The following is a 14,792-nucleotide window of genomic DNA, read 5'->3' as shown; positions in this document are numbered from 1 at the left end:
CAAGAAGAGATTGGACTGTGCACTTAGTCACATGGTCTAAACTTTTGGGTAGACCTGTGCGGTGCCAGGAGTTGGACTTGATGATCCTTATGGGTCCCTTCCAACTCAGGATATTCTATGATTCTATGATAAAGCTCTTGCACGCACCCATCAAGTGCAGCCTTGTGCTAGATGGATTCGCAGCAGAGAGCCTGGTTTGTGTGTGTGTAGCTTAACCTTCAGCCAGGACCCAGGGCGGTGGCTAGGCACTGTGCCAGTACAGAGACCCCCTCGTCCATCCCTTCTGGGAAGCAGGACAGGAGGGATGTCCTGGTGGAGCAGCTTGTGGCCTCTCTTCTGCCGCACAGCAGCCATGTGGTGCTGAAGTCAAGCAGGGACAGTACAGAGCTAACGACTCACGGGGGTCTCACTGCCACCAGATTGCCCCGAAGAGGTGCAGTATAACAAGCACAGTGGCTAGCTGCCCTTTTGCTGCGTGAACAACCATTAATGGTCATGCTCTGTGGTGTCCACGCTGTGAGCAGACCCCAGGTAAGCAGAGAGGTGTGGCAGAGGCTTTGTGGCTGGGATTTTGGGAGCAGGGCAGTGCTGAGATGTGCTCCTGGGGAAAAGTGCTGGCTGAACAAGGTGACAAGCTCTGCAAGCAGCCAAGGTGATTTTTCAAAACTGTTCTGATTTCTATTGTGGCAATTTGGTCCCACAGATCAAAGGAGCAATTTGTGGTGTGTGTTACAGGAGGACTTAAGGTGAAGCAGCATGCTTCCTGGGCAGCCACAAAGGGCACCATCCTACTGCAGCATGGGGCATAGGAGCATGATTGATATTCTGTGGGGGATGGCCGAGGTATTTGTGGCTGTGCTGGGAGTGGGTTACTGCTGTTCTTTGGGGCATTAATGCCATTTCAGATCTCCTAACGAAGTTGTGACCATGCTATTTGGTCGGGCCATACTCCACAGTGCAAGTACGTGCTGCCTTTGCTGGGTTGGGCTGAATTAGATTAAGGGAAGGCACATGCAAGCAGCTTTGCCAGCAGATCTGGAGGATTTCCGTCAGGTACCCTGTGGATCTTTAATTATGACTAGTAATCCAGATGCATAAGTTCATTGGAGGTAGGGAAAAAAAGCTTTTGGTAAAGAGGATCCAGCTGGGTGCTGGGTAGCACCTGAGTGAAAATGATCAAGATGCCTTTGCCTCAGTCGTGCCCCTGGCACAGTCCCTCTGTGACTGGAGCACCTAACACCCAAACACACAGATGTGTTCACAGCAGCCCTTGTCAACACCATGTGAATCCTTTGTGAATTTGGCAGAAAGCTCTGAGTGTTGGTGGTAAGAGAGAAAGAGCTGAAATCCAGGCTTTGGGAAAGACACCAGGAATTGTGCTGCTGATCTTAGGGAAAGCGGGACTGCATACCCAAACAAGGCTTTGATCGGGGTTAGGTTGTACAGGTGCAGTGTTAATTAAGGTTGGTATTAAGAAAAATAGGAGTGCAGCTCTGTTCTGAGGTGGTGCTGGGTGTAATAGGAGGAAAACCCCACTCTGCATTAGATGCATTTTTATTTCCATCCTGTCCAAGTCTGTCCTCACTCACTGCACAGCCTCCGTCTTTTTGGCCATTGCTTTTGTGTGGTAGTTGAAGGGTTGAGCTTCTGGCTCCTGTGCGAAAGTTCAAGCCCTCTGAAATCAGAGACCAAGTGACCATGCAACCAGCATATGTCCACACCAATGGAATGCCATGGTCTTGATTAAACCAACATCTAAAGATTGTGAGTGTGAGCCCTGGCCGCTTGCTCTGGAAACTTTAGAAGATGAAAGGGAGAGTCCAGCTGGACAGGCATCAAAGAAACTGGATGGTCTTGGAGTAGGTCATGAATATATCAAGCAGCTGCGCTGCAGTTATCCCCCGAATGCTGCCCCCAAAGACAAGGCTTCCAAATGTAAAATCACAGCTCCAACTCGGCGGCTTTTCTGCCCTGAAGGGAAATGCTTTGGGAGTTGGCCAGACTTGAAGGAGTTCAACAGATGAAGGCGCCTACCACTGTTGAGCTGAGCAGCTGTCAGTAGGTTTTCCATCTTAAAGAGCCTTTGCACAATGCTTCACCTGCACGTGTTCCAGAATTTTAAAAGAGATTTTTAGCGGAGGCCGAAGGCTGTCTGTGACAATCAGTTATCAGCGGTTCTGCTGATGATAGCTTCAGAACCACGGCAATTGCTCAGGCTTCAAACTTTCCCACTTGCTTTGACTTGCAAAGTATTGATTATTTCAAAGCACAAGACGACTCCATTGAAGAGGGGATTTGAACAGTGCCATAGAAAATAAGCAGATGGCAGAGTGAATGGCAAAAATATGACCGAATGGCCCCAGTCTCTAACCATCTGGTTTGGACCTGCTTTTCCCATTTTAAACTTGCACACATTAAGTTTGCTTGCAGGAGACATAGTGCTGCAAGGGGGAGTGTGCTGGGCAGTAGCATGTGATAATTTTATGCTGGGCAGATTTTCCCCTCTAAAACAAGGGCCAGGTGACAACTAGCTTCCAAATTCTACTTGTCCTATATGAGCTGCCCATAGATAATGGCTAAAATGATGGTCAGGTGTGTGTGGCAGCTTTGCATCGCTCCCTCTACCTCTTCTGGGCATCAGTTCTGAGCATTTCTTCCTGTCTAACACATGGTCAACTAAAACTCAGCAATAAGGTTTGGAATGGAACATTTTTCAAAGGAGTGTGAATTCCGTTGAAAAAGGACCCTCTGGTCCCAGTGTATCCCTCCTGCTTGGAGGTGCCTCTGCCTGGTTGGTGGTTGGGTGGCAGCAGGCTCCGTGTGCTGGGGAGGACAGGAGCCTTTGAAATCCCTCTTTACAGGAGCAAAATCAAAAACTGAGGTAAGGAGCCTTAGGGAAACCTGATAGTTCGTTTCAACACTTGGGTTTGGTGTTCTGGCCAAGCCTAATGAATGAGAAAGACCATAGCAAAAACATCTGAGAGCTTACGAAGCACTGTCAGTCTGGCTTAGAGCACTGACAGGGCACGAAGTCCCTCATGCCTGTGCCTGTCTGTACGTGCTCACGGGCATTTGCACCAAATAACAGACACACACAGACACTGCATACATTTCCTCCCTCTATATATGCATGTTCTACTTTTGAATTCATTAGCTCTTCTTTTTGATGAGTTACTTGAGCAATTTTCTGCAGCGAGGATAGGCTGAGTTGCATTAAATCATATCCATCTATGAGCATCTATGTAGGAGCTCGGCTTCCTTCCCGTGCCTTCATCCCCCATCTGATGAGAGGATATCTATAATTACCGATCACAAAAGCCGCAGTTGTGATGTGCTGGAGTTAAGACAACTGGAAGGCTAGGAGAAGTCGGTGAGCTGTCAGCTCAGGAGCTGCTCTAGCACGCTCTGCCTCTCTGTGCATAAATAATTCTGTTTCAGAACTGCCTCTTATGGTTAAAATGCTACATGACACCTTCCCCCCCTCCTGCCGCTCCCCACGTGGAGTCATGTTAGTCCAGAGAACAGTCTATGGGTAATTTTCTCTAAAGGCTTTTTGTACATGAAAAATAGATCAAAATTCTGTTGAACTATTTATGCTATTTCATTTTTACAGCTTTGACAGAAATGGTAGAAATGGTAATAGGAGAATGCGATCAAGATGCTTTTGGTATGTTACTGGCAATAAAAACAAAAAAATGAGCAGCCTCCAAATAGATTGGGGTCAAATCCTGCAGGTAAGTTCTGTCTTACGAGCGTGTAAAGCCTGAAGTGTTCTTTGCCTTCCAACAGGGCTTACAGGTATTGTTGATGCTAGTTTTAGGCACTTGTCTTTTATGGGTCTGTAATAATCTTTGCATTATACTATTACAACATAATCAGGTCCTTGTCGTGCTGCCAAGACTGATCAGATAACGCAGTGTACTGAGGAATTTTCATACTAAACATATTAGGAGAGGCCCATATTTATACCACAATAGCTGTGAACCACTTCAACACATAGTTGAAGCTCTGTGCTCTGCAGGACTGAAGGTCTCACCCATTTGGGAGCTGGTGATACAAATTTTGGCTCCAGCCAAGGCATGGAGTTCGGGTACGAGAACATCTCTGCAGTTTCATCAATCACTTGTGAGAAGTGGATTTAAAAATGCTCCATTCCTCTTTAAAAAAAAAAAAAAAAAAAAAAAAAAAGAAAAACAAAAAACACAACACTTTAGAAAATGTTAAAATGACAAAGCTACGGTAATTCTGGTTGCTGTAGTTCAATTTTAAAGTAATTAAAGTATCTGTCCTGGTGTGCTGAGAAGTGAAATGCTGCATTTTCTGTTTTTCCGAGCCAGGGGGATGTGGACACTTGCCCTTAAAGCTAATCCTCCCTGAGCTGTGCTTTGTGATTGGAGTGTTTTAAATATAGCCTGCCCCCAAACCCATTCTTACGCACCTTATCAGGCGATAAAGCCAAATCAATACCTATTGTAGCCAGGAATGATGCACTATTTAGAACAGGTTGTGTTGGAGTTGTTGGAGGAGCACAGCATAAATTTTTCATTGGAAAAGCCTCAAGTTTGAGCAAACACAATTATGGTTTGGATGTCTCATTCTCCTTGAACTGTGGCAGCACAGAGAAATCACTGCTTTGCATTGACTTGAAGCTTGCTTTATTCTAACATCTCCAATATGTCAAATGTTAAACTGTTTATGTTTCTTGCAGAGTTAAGAGGATGAAAACCATTGCTATTACCTAGTATTGCTGTAGGTTAGATTTGTGGAGTGAATTTTGCACCTGGGTTCCACTTCTATTTGGCATTTTTAAATGGCCAATATAGCAGGAATGACTTCAGTAGTCCCAGCAGAAAAGCTAAGACATTTGGACACTGGATAAGCTGGGCAGTTCTGGGGTTGATCTGACACAACATAAACAAGAATCTGTCCAAATCACATCATCCAAGAGGATAAAATGTGAAACAAGTAATACCCCGCCCCCCAAAAAAGAAAAAGAATTTATTATTTTAAATGTAGTATTACCCTTTCATCTAACTACCATGCTCTGCTTGACTGGATGTTGTCTGAGGTAACCAGGCTAGGATATGGACCACTGAGGAGGGAAAATCATATTTGAAAGAAGTAATCCTGTTGGAAAGGGTTTCCATGGCCTCATGGAGAGACAACACGTCTACAAGATTATCAACAAAAATCCTTTCCCCGTTTCAGCTGTAGGATGCAGAGTCTCTTTCACTTCTTTGTGGAGGTTTCAGAGATAGTTTATTGGTTGATCAGGATGAGCTTGTCTGAAGATTTCCATCATGAGGAGGGTCCCTGTTTGGTCTACAAATACAGACATTGCCCACATGGAGCTTCCTTTTTCTAAAGGCAGTGTACCAGATGGTCTGGTTGTTGGTCTTGGCTATAGCTACAACACTGCATCCCTGCTGGATGGCTATAGCACAGTGGCCACAAAGGTTCACTGCTTTTACATAAATTATCACTCCACCAGTCCTCCTGCAATGTGATCTGTGAAAATCCAGATATGCAAAGTAAAAGACAATCCTCTTCAAGGAGTGCTTGTGTCCACCTGCAGAGATTATGAATACTATATTCTGCTGCAATGGAAGTAAAACATCCCTCGAAAGAGATGGGTTTTCTTTTCTTTTTTTCCCTGCTCTGTGTGGTTTCTTAACTGACTTTCATGCAATTTAAAGTAACATTTCTTCTACAGTTCTTGCTGTGATCACTATGGTCAGGTAGCAACATTCGCAGTGGCTTGAGGCAGCACTTCACTGATGGTATGCCATACAGCACGTACATACATTTATATTTATATCTATAAAATAAAACATAACCCAGTTTGCTGTTTATGAGTCTTGCTACTTCAGATTGTCACCTGCATGACAATCAGTGCTGTGACTGTAGTGCTGTGGAGCTGTGTGTTTACCAAAACAGGTAAGTCCTTTCTAGAGAAGATAAGGCCAGCACAGCACCTTTGCTCTGTGCTGAGGGTGTTTGGTACCAGGCAGGCACTGCGTGATCCCTGTCTGCGGAGGGACTTCAGCTGTAAAGTGTGGTTGTACCCGCTTCCATCCAGGGAACAGCAGCGGCCATGCTTTGGGTACAAAGGATCACGGAAGTTTTGGGGAAGACCCTTCTTGATCTCATTCCTGACCTCTCTTCTGCTCTGACAACTTGGGCACCAGGAAGCTGGAGCAGAAGGTTGGCTTTGGGGACGTCCCCCTGTGTGCCCCTCTGCGGGGCAGGTGCTCCTGCAGGGACGTGGGACAGAGCACTGCCCTAATGGGAGTGGAGAGGGCAGAACCGCTTCAGATACAGTGCTAGAAATGTATCTGGGAGCGTGTTGTTTCTTCTGACAAAGGAGTAATTTGGAGAGATACCCCATCTCAGAACCATATGAAGGAGCTTGTGGAGAAATGATTATTTCTTTGCCTTTTCTTTTTCTTCCTTTTGTTTTTTTTTTTTTTTTAACGTTTCTCAATTGTATTATTTAGGTCTTTGTTCTGATGTGTTCCATATTATTTTAGCTGCCCTGGCTAATTGTGTTTTTCCCTTAACTTAGGAAGTTGCTTTTGAAAGAAAGGAGGGGGGTGAAGATAAGGCAAAGCTGTTAAATGAGAAATCTATTGCTAATTAAGGTATGGTTTTGCTAATCACCTTAAAAATGAACTTATCAGCTGGAAAAGCCTGGAGTTTGTGTAATGAAAGTTAGGAGCATTTTTCCCCGTTTCCTTCCGTCACAATACATTTGGAGATTAAAAGTTTACCTTGTAGACTTATCCTGACACCATTAGACATGATGTCTCTTTGCATTAACTGCAGGCAGGCTCGAGCTGTTCTAGGATATAGTTTAGTCTGAATAGTTAAAATTTGGCAAAGTTATAAGCAACAGAAGTCAGGATCCTGTAATGGGAGCTGTCAGTGCTCATTGTGGAAATCACACCGAGCTTCAGCTCAAACACTGCGTTCAGGACCCAAGATAGCTGCCGTCCCTTCTTACTTTTTATTATGATTATTATTAATGATATCCCATGGGTGAGGAGGATGCACAGCATTATATAAGAAGCCACCCAGGCAGTGAGATGGTTTTTCATATTGGGAGGCTGATGTTTGAGAGGAGGAGGTGCTACACTCTGGCAGGGACATGGTCCTGATGCTGGAAGGGGCAGGATCCTAATTTTGCCCCTGATGTTGCAGAAGCCCTTCTCTTTTTCTGCTGTCAGCTTTCAGTGAAAAAATAAAAAATAAATAAAAAAATGGTTAGCCTGAATTCCTTGGTACTCCTTGTGGCTATAGGAGAAGAAGTGCAATGTATGACTTGTTCTCATATCCCAGGGGAAGCAGCCCCTTTGTCAGTATTTTATGATTAAAATAATCTTAAGGATTTTATTTTCTGCTTCTCTGCCGGTGGGCACCATGGCATAGCAAGTACTGGTTGTAGCAGGCTGAGAAGGAGAGCGAGGTTTTCTAATTGCACCAGCACTGTGAACCCCAAGGTGGGACTCACATTTCTAGCCCTGCTGGGGACGCCAGATAATGCCCCAATCCCAGTGTAGTACAGGACAGGCTCTCGGTACCCTCCTGGGCAGTGAAGCTCCTCTGTGGCACCTTTTTCCACCTGTCTGACTCCGTTGATGGTAGGCAGATTGTCCTAAGTCCTTTTGTTTAAATAACGCCCCTCAAGAGTAATTGCTGCCTGTGGCAGGCAGGAGCAAAGCAAATTGATAGCTGCAGTGATTTTTGAAGGCCAAGGGGATCATGGACAGTAATTGTTCTTAACTGCTTCCTACCTGGGAAATTGTTTCTGTGGTTGCTGGAATGAGCAGGTCAAGTGAAATTGGGATTTTCTTTCTTTCTTTCTTTCTTTGTCTCTATCACTCACACAAGGGACCACCTGTATGCTGTGTTTTGTGGGCAGTGTCCTGTTCTCCCTCCTGTACCAGGAGTGCAGTAACAGTGGTGGATGCCTGGTGCTCCTCCCTGGGCTTGCCCGCAGACCTGGTCTCCCTGGAGCCCCGGGATACCCGCAGCCTCTGCAGTTACTGACGGCGTGGCCATCATTAGGGATGAAGACACATGAAGTGTTCTGCATGAGCAACATGAAAAGAGCTCTGATTTTGCCAGTGGAAGCCTGCAGGCTGATGGCAGAGGAGATGCTGGTGCCTTGCCTGGGAGCTGGGGGAACGGGATGCTGTTGATGTGGCCGCGTGCTGCGTGCTTGTACCAACTTAGAACCATAGAAGCATTTAGGTTAGAAAGGACATCTAAGATCATCAAGTCCAGCCACTAATTTAGCAGTGCCAACGTGCAGGTGCACCTGCACAGGAGAAGCTCCTGGACTCACCTAGAAGCCCTACTGCTGCACTGCTGTGTGCCAAATCTGCTCCCCGTTCTGGTTACCCGTGGTGCAGGTCAGTGTGATGCTGGCTCTTTGGTGAACGCTTTCACACGCCAGTGACACCTTCAGGCTCCCAGAGGGTACTAGAAAGCAAAGCTGGGTTGCCCCAGCAAAAGCAAGGCGATGCAACCTCATGCTAACCCAGGGGTTGCCTCCTACATGTGCAAATGCTTCTAGAAAGTCGATGCCTTGTGCCATTTCAAGCCGCAGTCGGAAATTTTGCAGCTTGAGAATTGCCGGTTTTCCAGGCTGAATTCTTACAACAGTGACACTCTGCTTGGGGAGTAATTGCAAGTGTTTTACCCAGCAGCTTTTTGTAAAACACATCGAAGATCTCTGGGTGATGGATTTGTTTTCTGTTTGTTTCTCAGGGACTTCTTTACTAGAATGTAGTGTTAACTGGTTATTTATAAACGCAGGCATCTCTCTGTACATTTGATTACTCCTGTGTGTAGACTGATGGAGAAGTTACTGAGTCACTGTCATTTACTGGAGGGGAATGCTTCTATTTTTAATCCTGCATCTTTTTACGGGTGGATGAATGGCAAGCTAATGGTTGTGTTGAAATCTGAATGTCAGAAAACAAGGGAAACTTGTGACTTGCTCATCATGTTTAACCTGCTATGTTGCATACTCCATCTTGAGTCTTTAAGCATGCCTTTACATGCTATCTATTCATATTTTTGAATTGATTTGATTGCAATTTGTTCCTTTGTAGCAAGCAATATAAAAGAATCTGCCACATTAAAGAGGCTAAACAGGAATTAATTTTACAATAACTTATTTTTCTCATAGGTCTCAATATTTTACTTCTCTCGATTACCCATCTTCTAAGAAACAGACAATTCTCAAGAAATTATCAAAAAAACCCAACATGCTGGACTGATGGCCCAGCTATAGCTGTTAGTTGCAGTAAACAGAATATCCTAAGGGATTTCAGGTTTATTTGCTATGAATAGGATAGACAACACCACAAATAAACCTGCCCTGAGGGTCTGTGTGCCAAAGGAGAGCGCCTGGCCCTTGCCCATGGCACGTGGCCACCAGTGGCCAAGATGCAAGTCAATGGCCTCCAGCCCTGCCGGCGGGGTGGAGAGCCCTCTGGGACCTTTTGGTCACAGTGTCTCACAGTTCCTCTTGAGTCGGAGCCCAGAAATCAAGGTCTGGGGCATTTCTTGTTGCCTTTTACTGCTCCACGGCTGTGGTTGTTGCAAGGATAAGGCATCACACTGAACATGTAGGGCCAGGGCACCTCTTGCTCTGTGCCCACAGGGGATGTCTCCTGCATTGCCATCCCTGCAGACCTGTCCGTGTGTGGTTCTGCACGTCCACAGGAACAAAATGTCACTGCCAGGCCACCTGGGAGCAAACAACATCTTCCTGATCCACAGCTCGTTCCTCTGCTCAGTGGAGCATTGATGCCAGGGGTGACTCAGCCACTCCCCAAGGACTGTTCCCATGTTCTCTTTGCTCCTGTTGTTGCCAGCAGAAAGGTTATAAAAGCCTTGTAGAAGCAGTTAGATGTTTTTCTTTATAATGACAATATAGGATTTATTTAGGAGATAATAGAAGTATGGTCTTTCCTCGCATAAGTGCCTTTTTTGAATTAATTTTTTATTGATCTCTCTGGAACTGGCTTGTGGATACGTATATAATCAATGCTGTTTTCACAAAGCCCAACTCTCTCTCAGTTTATTGCAATATGCGTGTTTCAAGATCGTTTGTACAGACATTCCAGAAATCTGGGAAAGCTGTCTAGCATAAAACTATGTGAATTATTTAAATAAAACACAAAAAGGCAATATTGCACCCTCACTACCAGAAGCAAGCTTGCTGGAAAATGTCATTATAACTGCGTGATGGTTTTAAAGTTTTCATAATAATTATTTTGCTCTCAAATTGTGATAGAATCTTACAAATCCCCCAGACTACAAAACTGGGTGGTGCTGGATATCTCCCAGGACTGGCAGCTTTATGCAGCATTATGGATGAAGGCAGCAGCTTTGTGACCACCACAGGCAGGGCTCAACGCTCCTGTTTCACCCAGCCACTGAGAAACTAAAGAATTGACCGGGCAAGAAACGTGGATGGTTTCAGTCAAAATCTTGCCTTGGGAATATTCCTTAAAAAATATATCTGAACTTGCACCAGAGGTGCTCCAAAATTGTGTGTAAAGTCTTCAGAATGGTCAAACAGCAGAACTGGAGTAAGACCAGAGGTTTTTTGTTACGTGCCAATGCAACAGCTAATAAAAAGGCACCCTATTTTTATGACGTGAGCCCCTGTGTTCTACAGCAATCCAAGTGATAACAGCAGGAATGCCCAGATTATCACAAGGAAAAATGTTTACCTGCTGCACTGCCTGTTACTGTGTCACTGGTGCCTGGAGGTGCATGTGCCATGCACTTGGTGTGCTAAAGCAGCCATTTCTTGGATTTAAAAGAGCAGCTGATACAGTAGTTAACTAGTTAAGCCTTTCTAATGTGTTTCAATTCATATATGTGTCATTTGGATGTCATTAGGATGGGAAGGTGCAAACAATGGGTTTGGGCATACCATGGCTCACCCATTGCTAGATGTGGGCCAAAATGCCAAATGCCAGTGTGATGCTGCTCTCTCTTGGCTCTTTTTTTGACCCCATGAGGCAAATGGGGTGAAGATTTTATTTTATTTTATTTTATTTTATTTTATTTTATTTTATTTTATTTTATTTTATTTTATTTTATTTTATTTTATTTTATTTTATTTTATTTTATTTTTTGGTAAGGCAGAGGCGGCCTGGAGGCTCCTTGTGGTGCTGGGAGAATGTATAGAGCAGGGTCAATAAAAATTTAGGGAATACAGATGGGATAAAAGGTGGTGAGCCTGGATGAGAGCCCAGAAACACTGGGTGTTACAACAACTGTGCAAAAGGATAATGCAGAGCAGACTGCAAAATAGGCGAAACTGGGATTATTAGGCCTGCCTGGCATATGTATTTATAATGATTGCCCAGTGCCTGGTGTCCTGGCTACGGGTCTTTAGTTTCTGATACATAACTTCTTGGTGAAGACAAACAGGGAGCGAAGAATTCAGGTATGGTGAGTCTTTCTGCAAATTCCCGTCATGTGTGAGAAAAAGAAGATCTCAAAATATTTTATTAACTTGTAAACTGTGATTTAAGGGAATTTTAAACAGCATGTGAAAGAAAAATAATGAACAAATGTTTTCAAGTGGGAGAAATCTGTCCCTGCCATATGTTTCACTGAGTCATCCCTTCCACAGAAGGAAATGTTGCAATTGTTTGAACTGTTCGAGTCACTAATCCTTTTTATTTAGTAGAAACATCTCTGTAAACTCGGCACCCAGTCCTACAACGCATTAGTACCACGTGTTGGATGTAGTCCTGATCCCACCAACATCAACGTGTGCTTTGCTCTGTCTGGGTACAGGTTAACTTCTCCCTCTGGCTTGCTATTGACCCAAGGCCAAACCTGGCCATGGGTTTCCACTTGCAGCTAGATGATGCGATGTTCTGCACTCATCAGGACGCTGTAGATACCACAAAATCTCCTTTCTGTTTCATTAATGGACCCACTGCAGAGAGCCCTGTGCTGATGGAAGTGGTGTTCGGTTCTGTTGCAGGTGTGGCTCTGCGGCGGCAGCATGGAGGTCCTGCCCTGCTCCAGGGTGGCTCACATCGAGCGCAAGAAGAAGCCCTACAACAACAACATCGGTTTCTACACCAAGCGCAATGCCCTGCGAGTGGCTGAGGTGTGGATGGATGACTACAAGTCCCATGTCTACATTGCATGGAACTTGCCTCTGGAGGTATGGGCACTGCGCCCTTCTCTGAGTTTTTGCTTCACTGGGTCAAAATCGTGAATTATACAGCATTTGGTGCCACTGGGTGAAGGAAAGCCTTAAATACCTTGGGTCACATCCTTAGCTATGGAAGTCAGCAGAGCTCCCTCAGCTTTGATGGAGATGCTGCAACACCTGCAGAATTTGAGGGGCTACTTATGGTTCACATCAACTTTGTCGTGGTGGTTTCTCAGTATTAAGTCTATTGCAGAGTTCATCTCCCCATTGAGTGTTTACACAGCAAAAGTTTATGTCATGATGCTGCTCTGCAGGTGGAGTCTATCAAATAGGTTGGCAGATGATGACTAATGATGGTATCACTAGTACTTGAGTGTTATCCCCTGGCTTGGGCAGGTCCATGCCATGTGTGGGCACACTTTAGCTCTCCCAGCACTGGGAAACGTGAGGCCATTGGCGCTTAGAAACCATGCCCAGAGGTGAGGGATCAGAGGCTGGTTGGTCACAAAAAGTTTCCCTCCCAGTGGCACCATGTTTGTGCAAGTAATTGAAGAACACTCTTTCTGAATAACTTATATTGATTCCTGTGCAGAAATGTTTAGACTTTCCTAGATCTGATATGTTATTTTTCATATAAATCCTGTCTTGGTGCAGCATGGTGCATTCGAAAAACCATGGCCAATGAGAAAGGCTGACCGTGCCCAAGGGACAGATGCTGCATGTGGATCTCTCTAGGTGGTTCCCTGCATTTCTCCATAAAGATCTCTAAGCTCCAGGAGGACTTACCTCTGCTTACCTCTAGTCTTTGTGCATACTATGTCTAAATCACAAAGCCCAAGACCATCTCCTGCCTCCCGGCTCCCACCACTGCTGTTAGGACTCCGGGAGCAGCCCGGGGTGGGCCAGTGCCCCTGTCTGCAGCCTCTGGTCCTGCCAGGAGGAGAAGGGGCTGTGGAGGAAGCTGTGATGCTCTCCAGGTGATGGGGACACAAGGATTTGGGGTGCCCTGCAGAGCCTGATGCCATTCATTCCCCTTGTAGCATATGTTAGCATGAGCATCTGGCTGTGCTGTAGATATGCAAGGAAAAATGATGCCAGGAGTGGCCTGACCCCTTGTGAGCAGTTATTTACAGACACTCTTTTGGTGCTAGACATAAACACAAAATAGTCACACCTTGCAGATCCAACCCGGCTGAGAGCTGCTTTGGGCCCGATCCTGCTGCAGCAGCATCCCCAGCTGGCAGCACGGTGCTTCAGGGCATTTTGAAAAGCATTAAACTCAAACTGCTGCTGCTGTTAGAGGAAAGGTTACATCTGGGGAGGTTTCCTGGCATTTAGAGCCATGGTAGTTGCAGCTTTGTACTGCATTAGAGAACAGCGGGCACCTGGGAAGGGCTGATGAGCTGCCTGTGCTGCCGGTTTGTTGTACTGGGGTGGTGGAGAGGCTGGGATCAGTTTGTTGTTGGGGAATAGGTGAGTGGAGAGGGAAGGAGATGCTGGCTACCCAGTGAGTGGCAGGAGAGCACTGGGTGTGCTGGGTGCTGCTCCAGCAGAGAGTGGGACTGCGAGCTTTTAAGCCCTCCTTAAAAACAGGCTGCAAGATCCCAGTGTACGTGGGTAGGGCTGGAAAGCTGTTGTGGGTTCAGACCTGATGCCCACACTGCTTCAGGTTGTGACATGAGGCACCCCGCTCCTGCTCAGGAGAGGCTTTTGGATGCAGCACAAAGGGATTCACACACAGCGTGGAGCCACAGGTCCCCTACATTTCTGAAAAGGCAGTGTCACATGAATCAACACTACGGGTGGGTTTTCTGAGTTATCCTAAGAACTATTTTTTTTTTTAATGTAGGTTTTATCAGTAAAATCGAGATTTAATTTCAGAGAAGCCTTGTTTGACAGGTGGTATTGTGCAGGGGGTTATGAATATACATTGAATTATTTTGCAATGCCATTATGTACAAAACAAAGCCGATCCCCATGCTCTGAATATTTCAGTTGTTGACTGATTTGTGCTCCTGCTTAGCCTCACATCCCAGCTCAGCTCTTCAGATTTCAGCCTGTCCTACCCGTCTACACTGAATCAACTTTATTTTTACCTGTGAGCTACCAGTCACAGATTAAAATGGTGTCTTTTCTAAAGCAGAGTGAATAATTCATTAGAAGATCATTACAAGCATTGTAATGGAAAATTGCTTTTCCAGCTATAGTTAATGATCACTGGAAAAGACAAGAGCAGGAGCTAAAATAGAGTAGAAACCCAGACACCTGTAGGAAGGAGGAAAAGTGGCTGCTTCTACATTCCTTCACCTGTCTGCTGCATTAGTTCCCCAAATTCTGTAATGGAATAAAAGGTTAAAGAGGAGCTGCTCTCTTCAGCCCCTGCTTCTGGCTCCTGTAAAATTATTCTCCCTGGGACAGATATTGCAGCTTTGTCTGCTTTTAAATCAACTTGAGCAGTGGGGTTCCTCTGTGTCTCCAGGGAGACTATTTCACCATCTAATTGTCCAAATTGTCAAGAGGTTTTTCTGAGGTTCAGGCTCATCTTCCATTCTCCTGTGATTTTTATCCTTTGTTCTTAGCTGATTCTTAT

The 14,792-nt window shown here is 45.3% G+C and overlaps 1 protein-coding gene across 1 annotated transcript in view; it reads left to right on the top strand.

Annotated features, from left to right (window-relative positions):
* The window catches only part of GALNT17 (polypeptide N-acetylgalactosaminyltransferase 17), a 214,056-nt gene that overhangs the window by 183,495 nt on the left and 15,769 nt on the right, over positions 1–14,792 (top strand). The window contains exon 7 of the mRNA XM_082776615.1: positions 12,026–12,211. Within this exon, the coding sequence (XP_082632741.1) occupies positions 12,026–12,211 (186 nt within the window). The remainder of the gene's footprint in view (positions 1–12,025; positions 12,212–14,792) is intronic.

The sequence above is a fragment of the Aythya marila genome, assembly GCF_965140915.1.
Source record: "Aythya marila genome assembly, chromosome: 20".
NCBI classification, from domain to species: domain Eukaryota; kingdom Metazoa; phylum Chordata; class Aves; order Anseriformes; family Anatidae; genus Aythya; species Aythya marila.
Note: the sequence above shows the minus strand (reverse complement) of the source record. Positions and strands in the feature narration are given on the sequence as shown.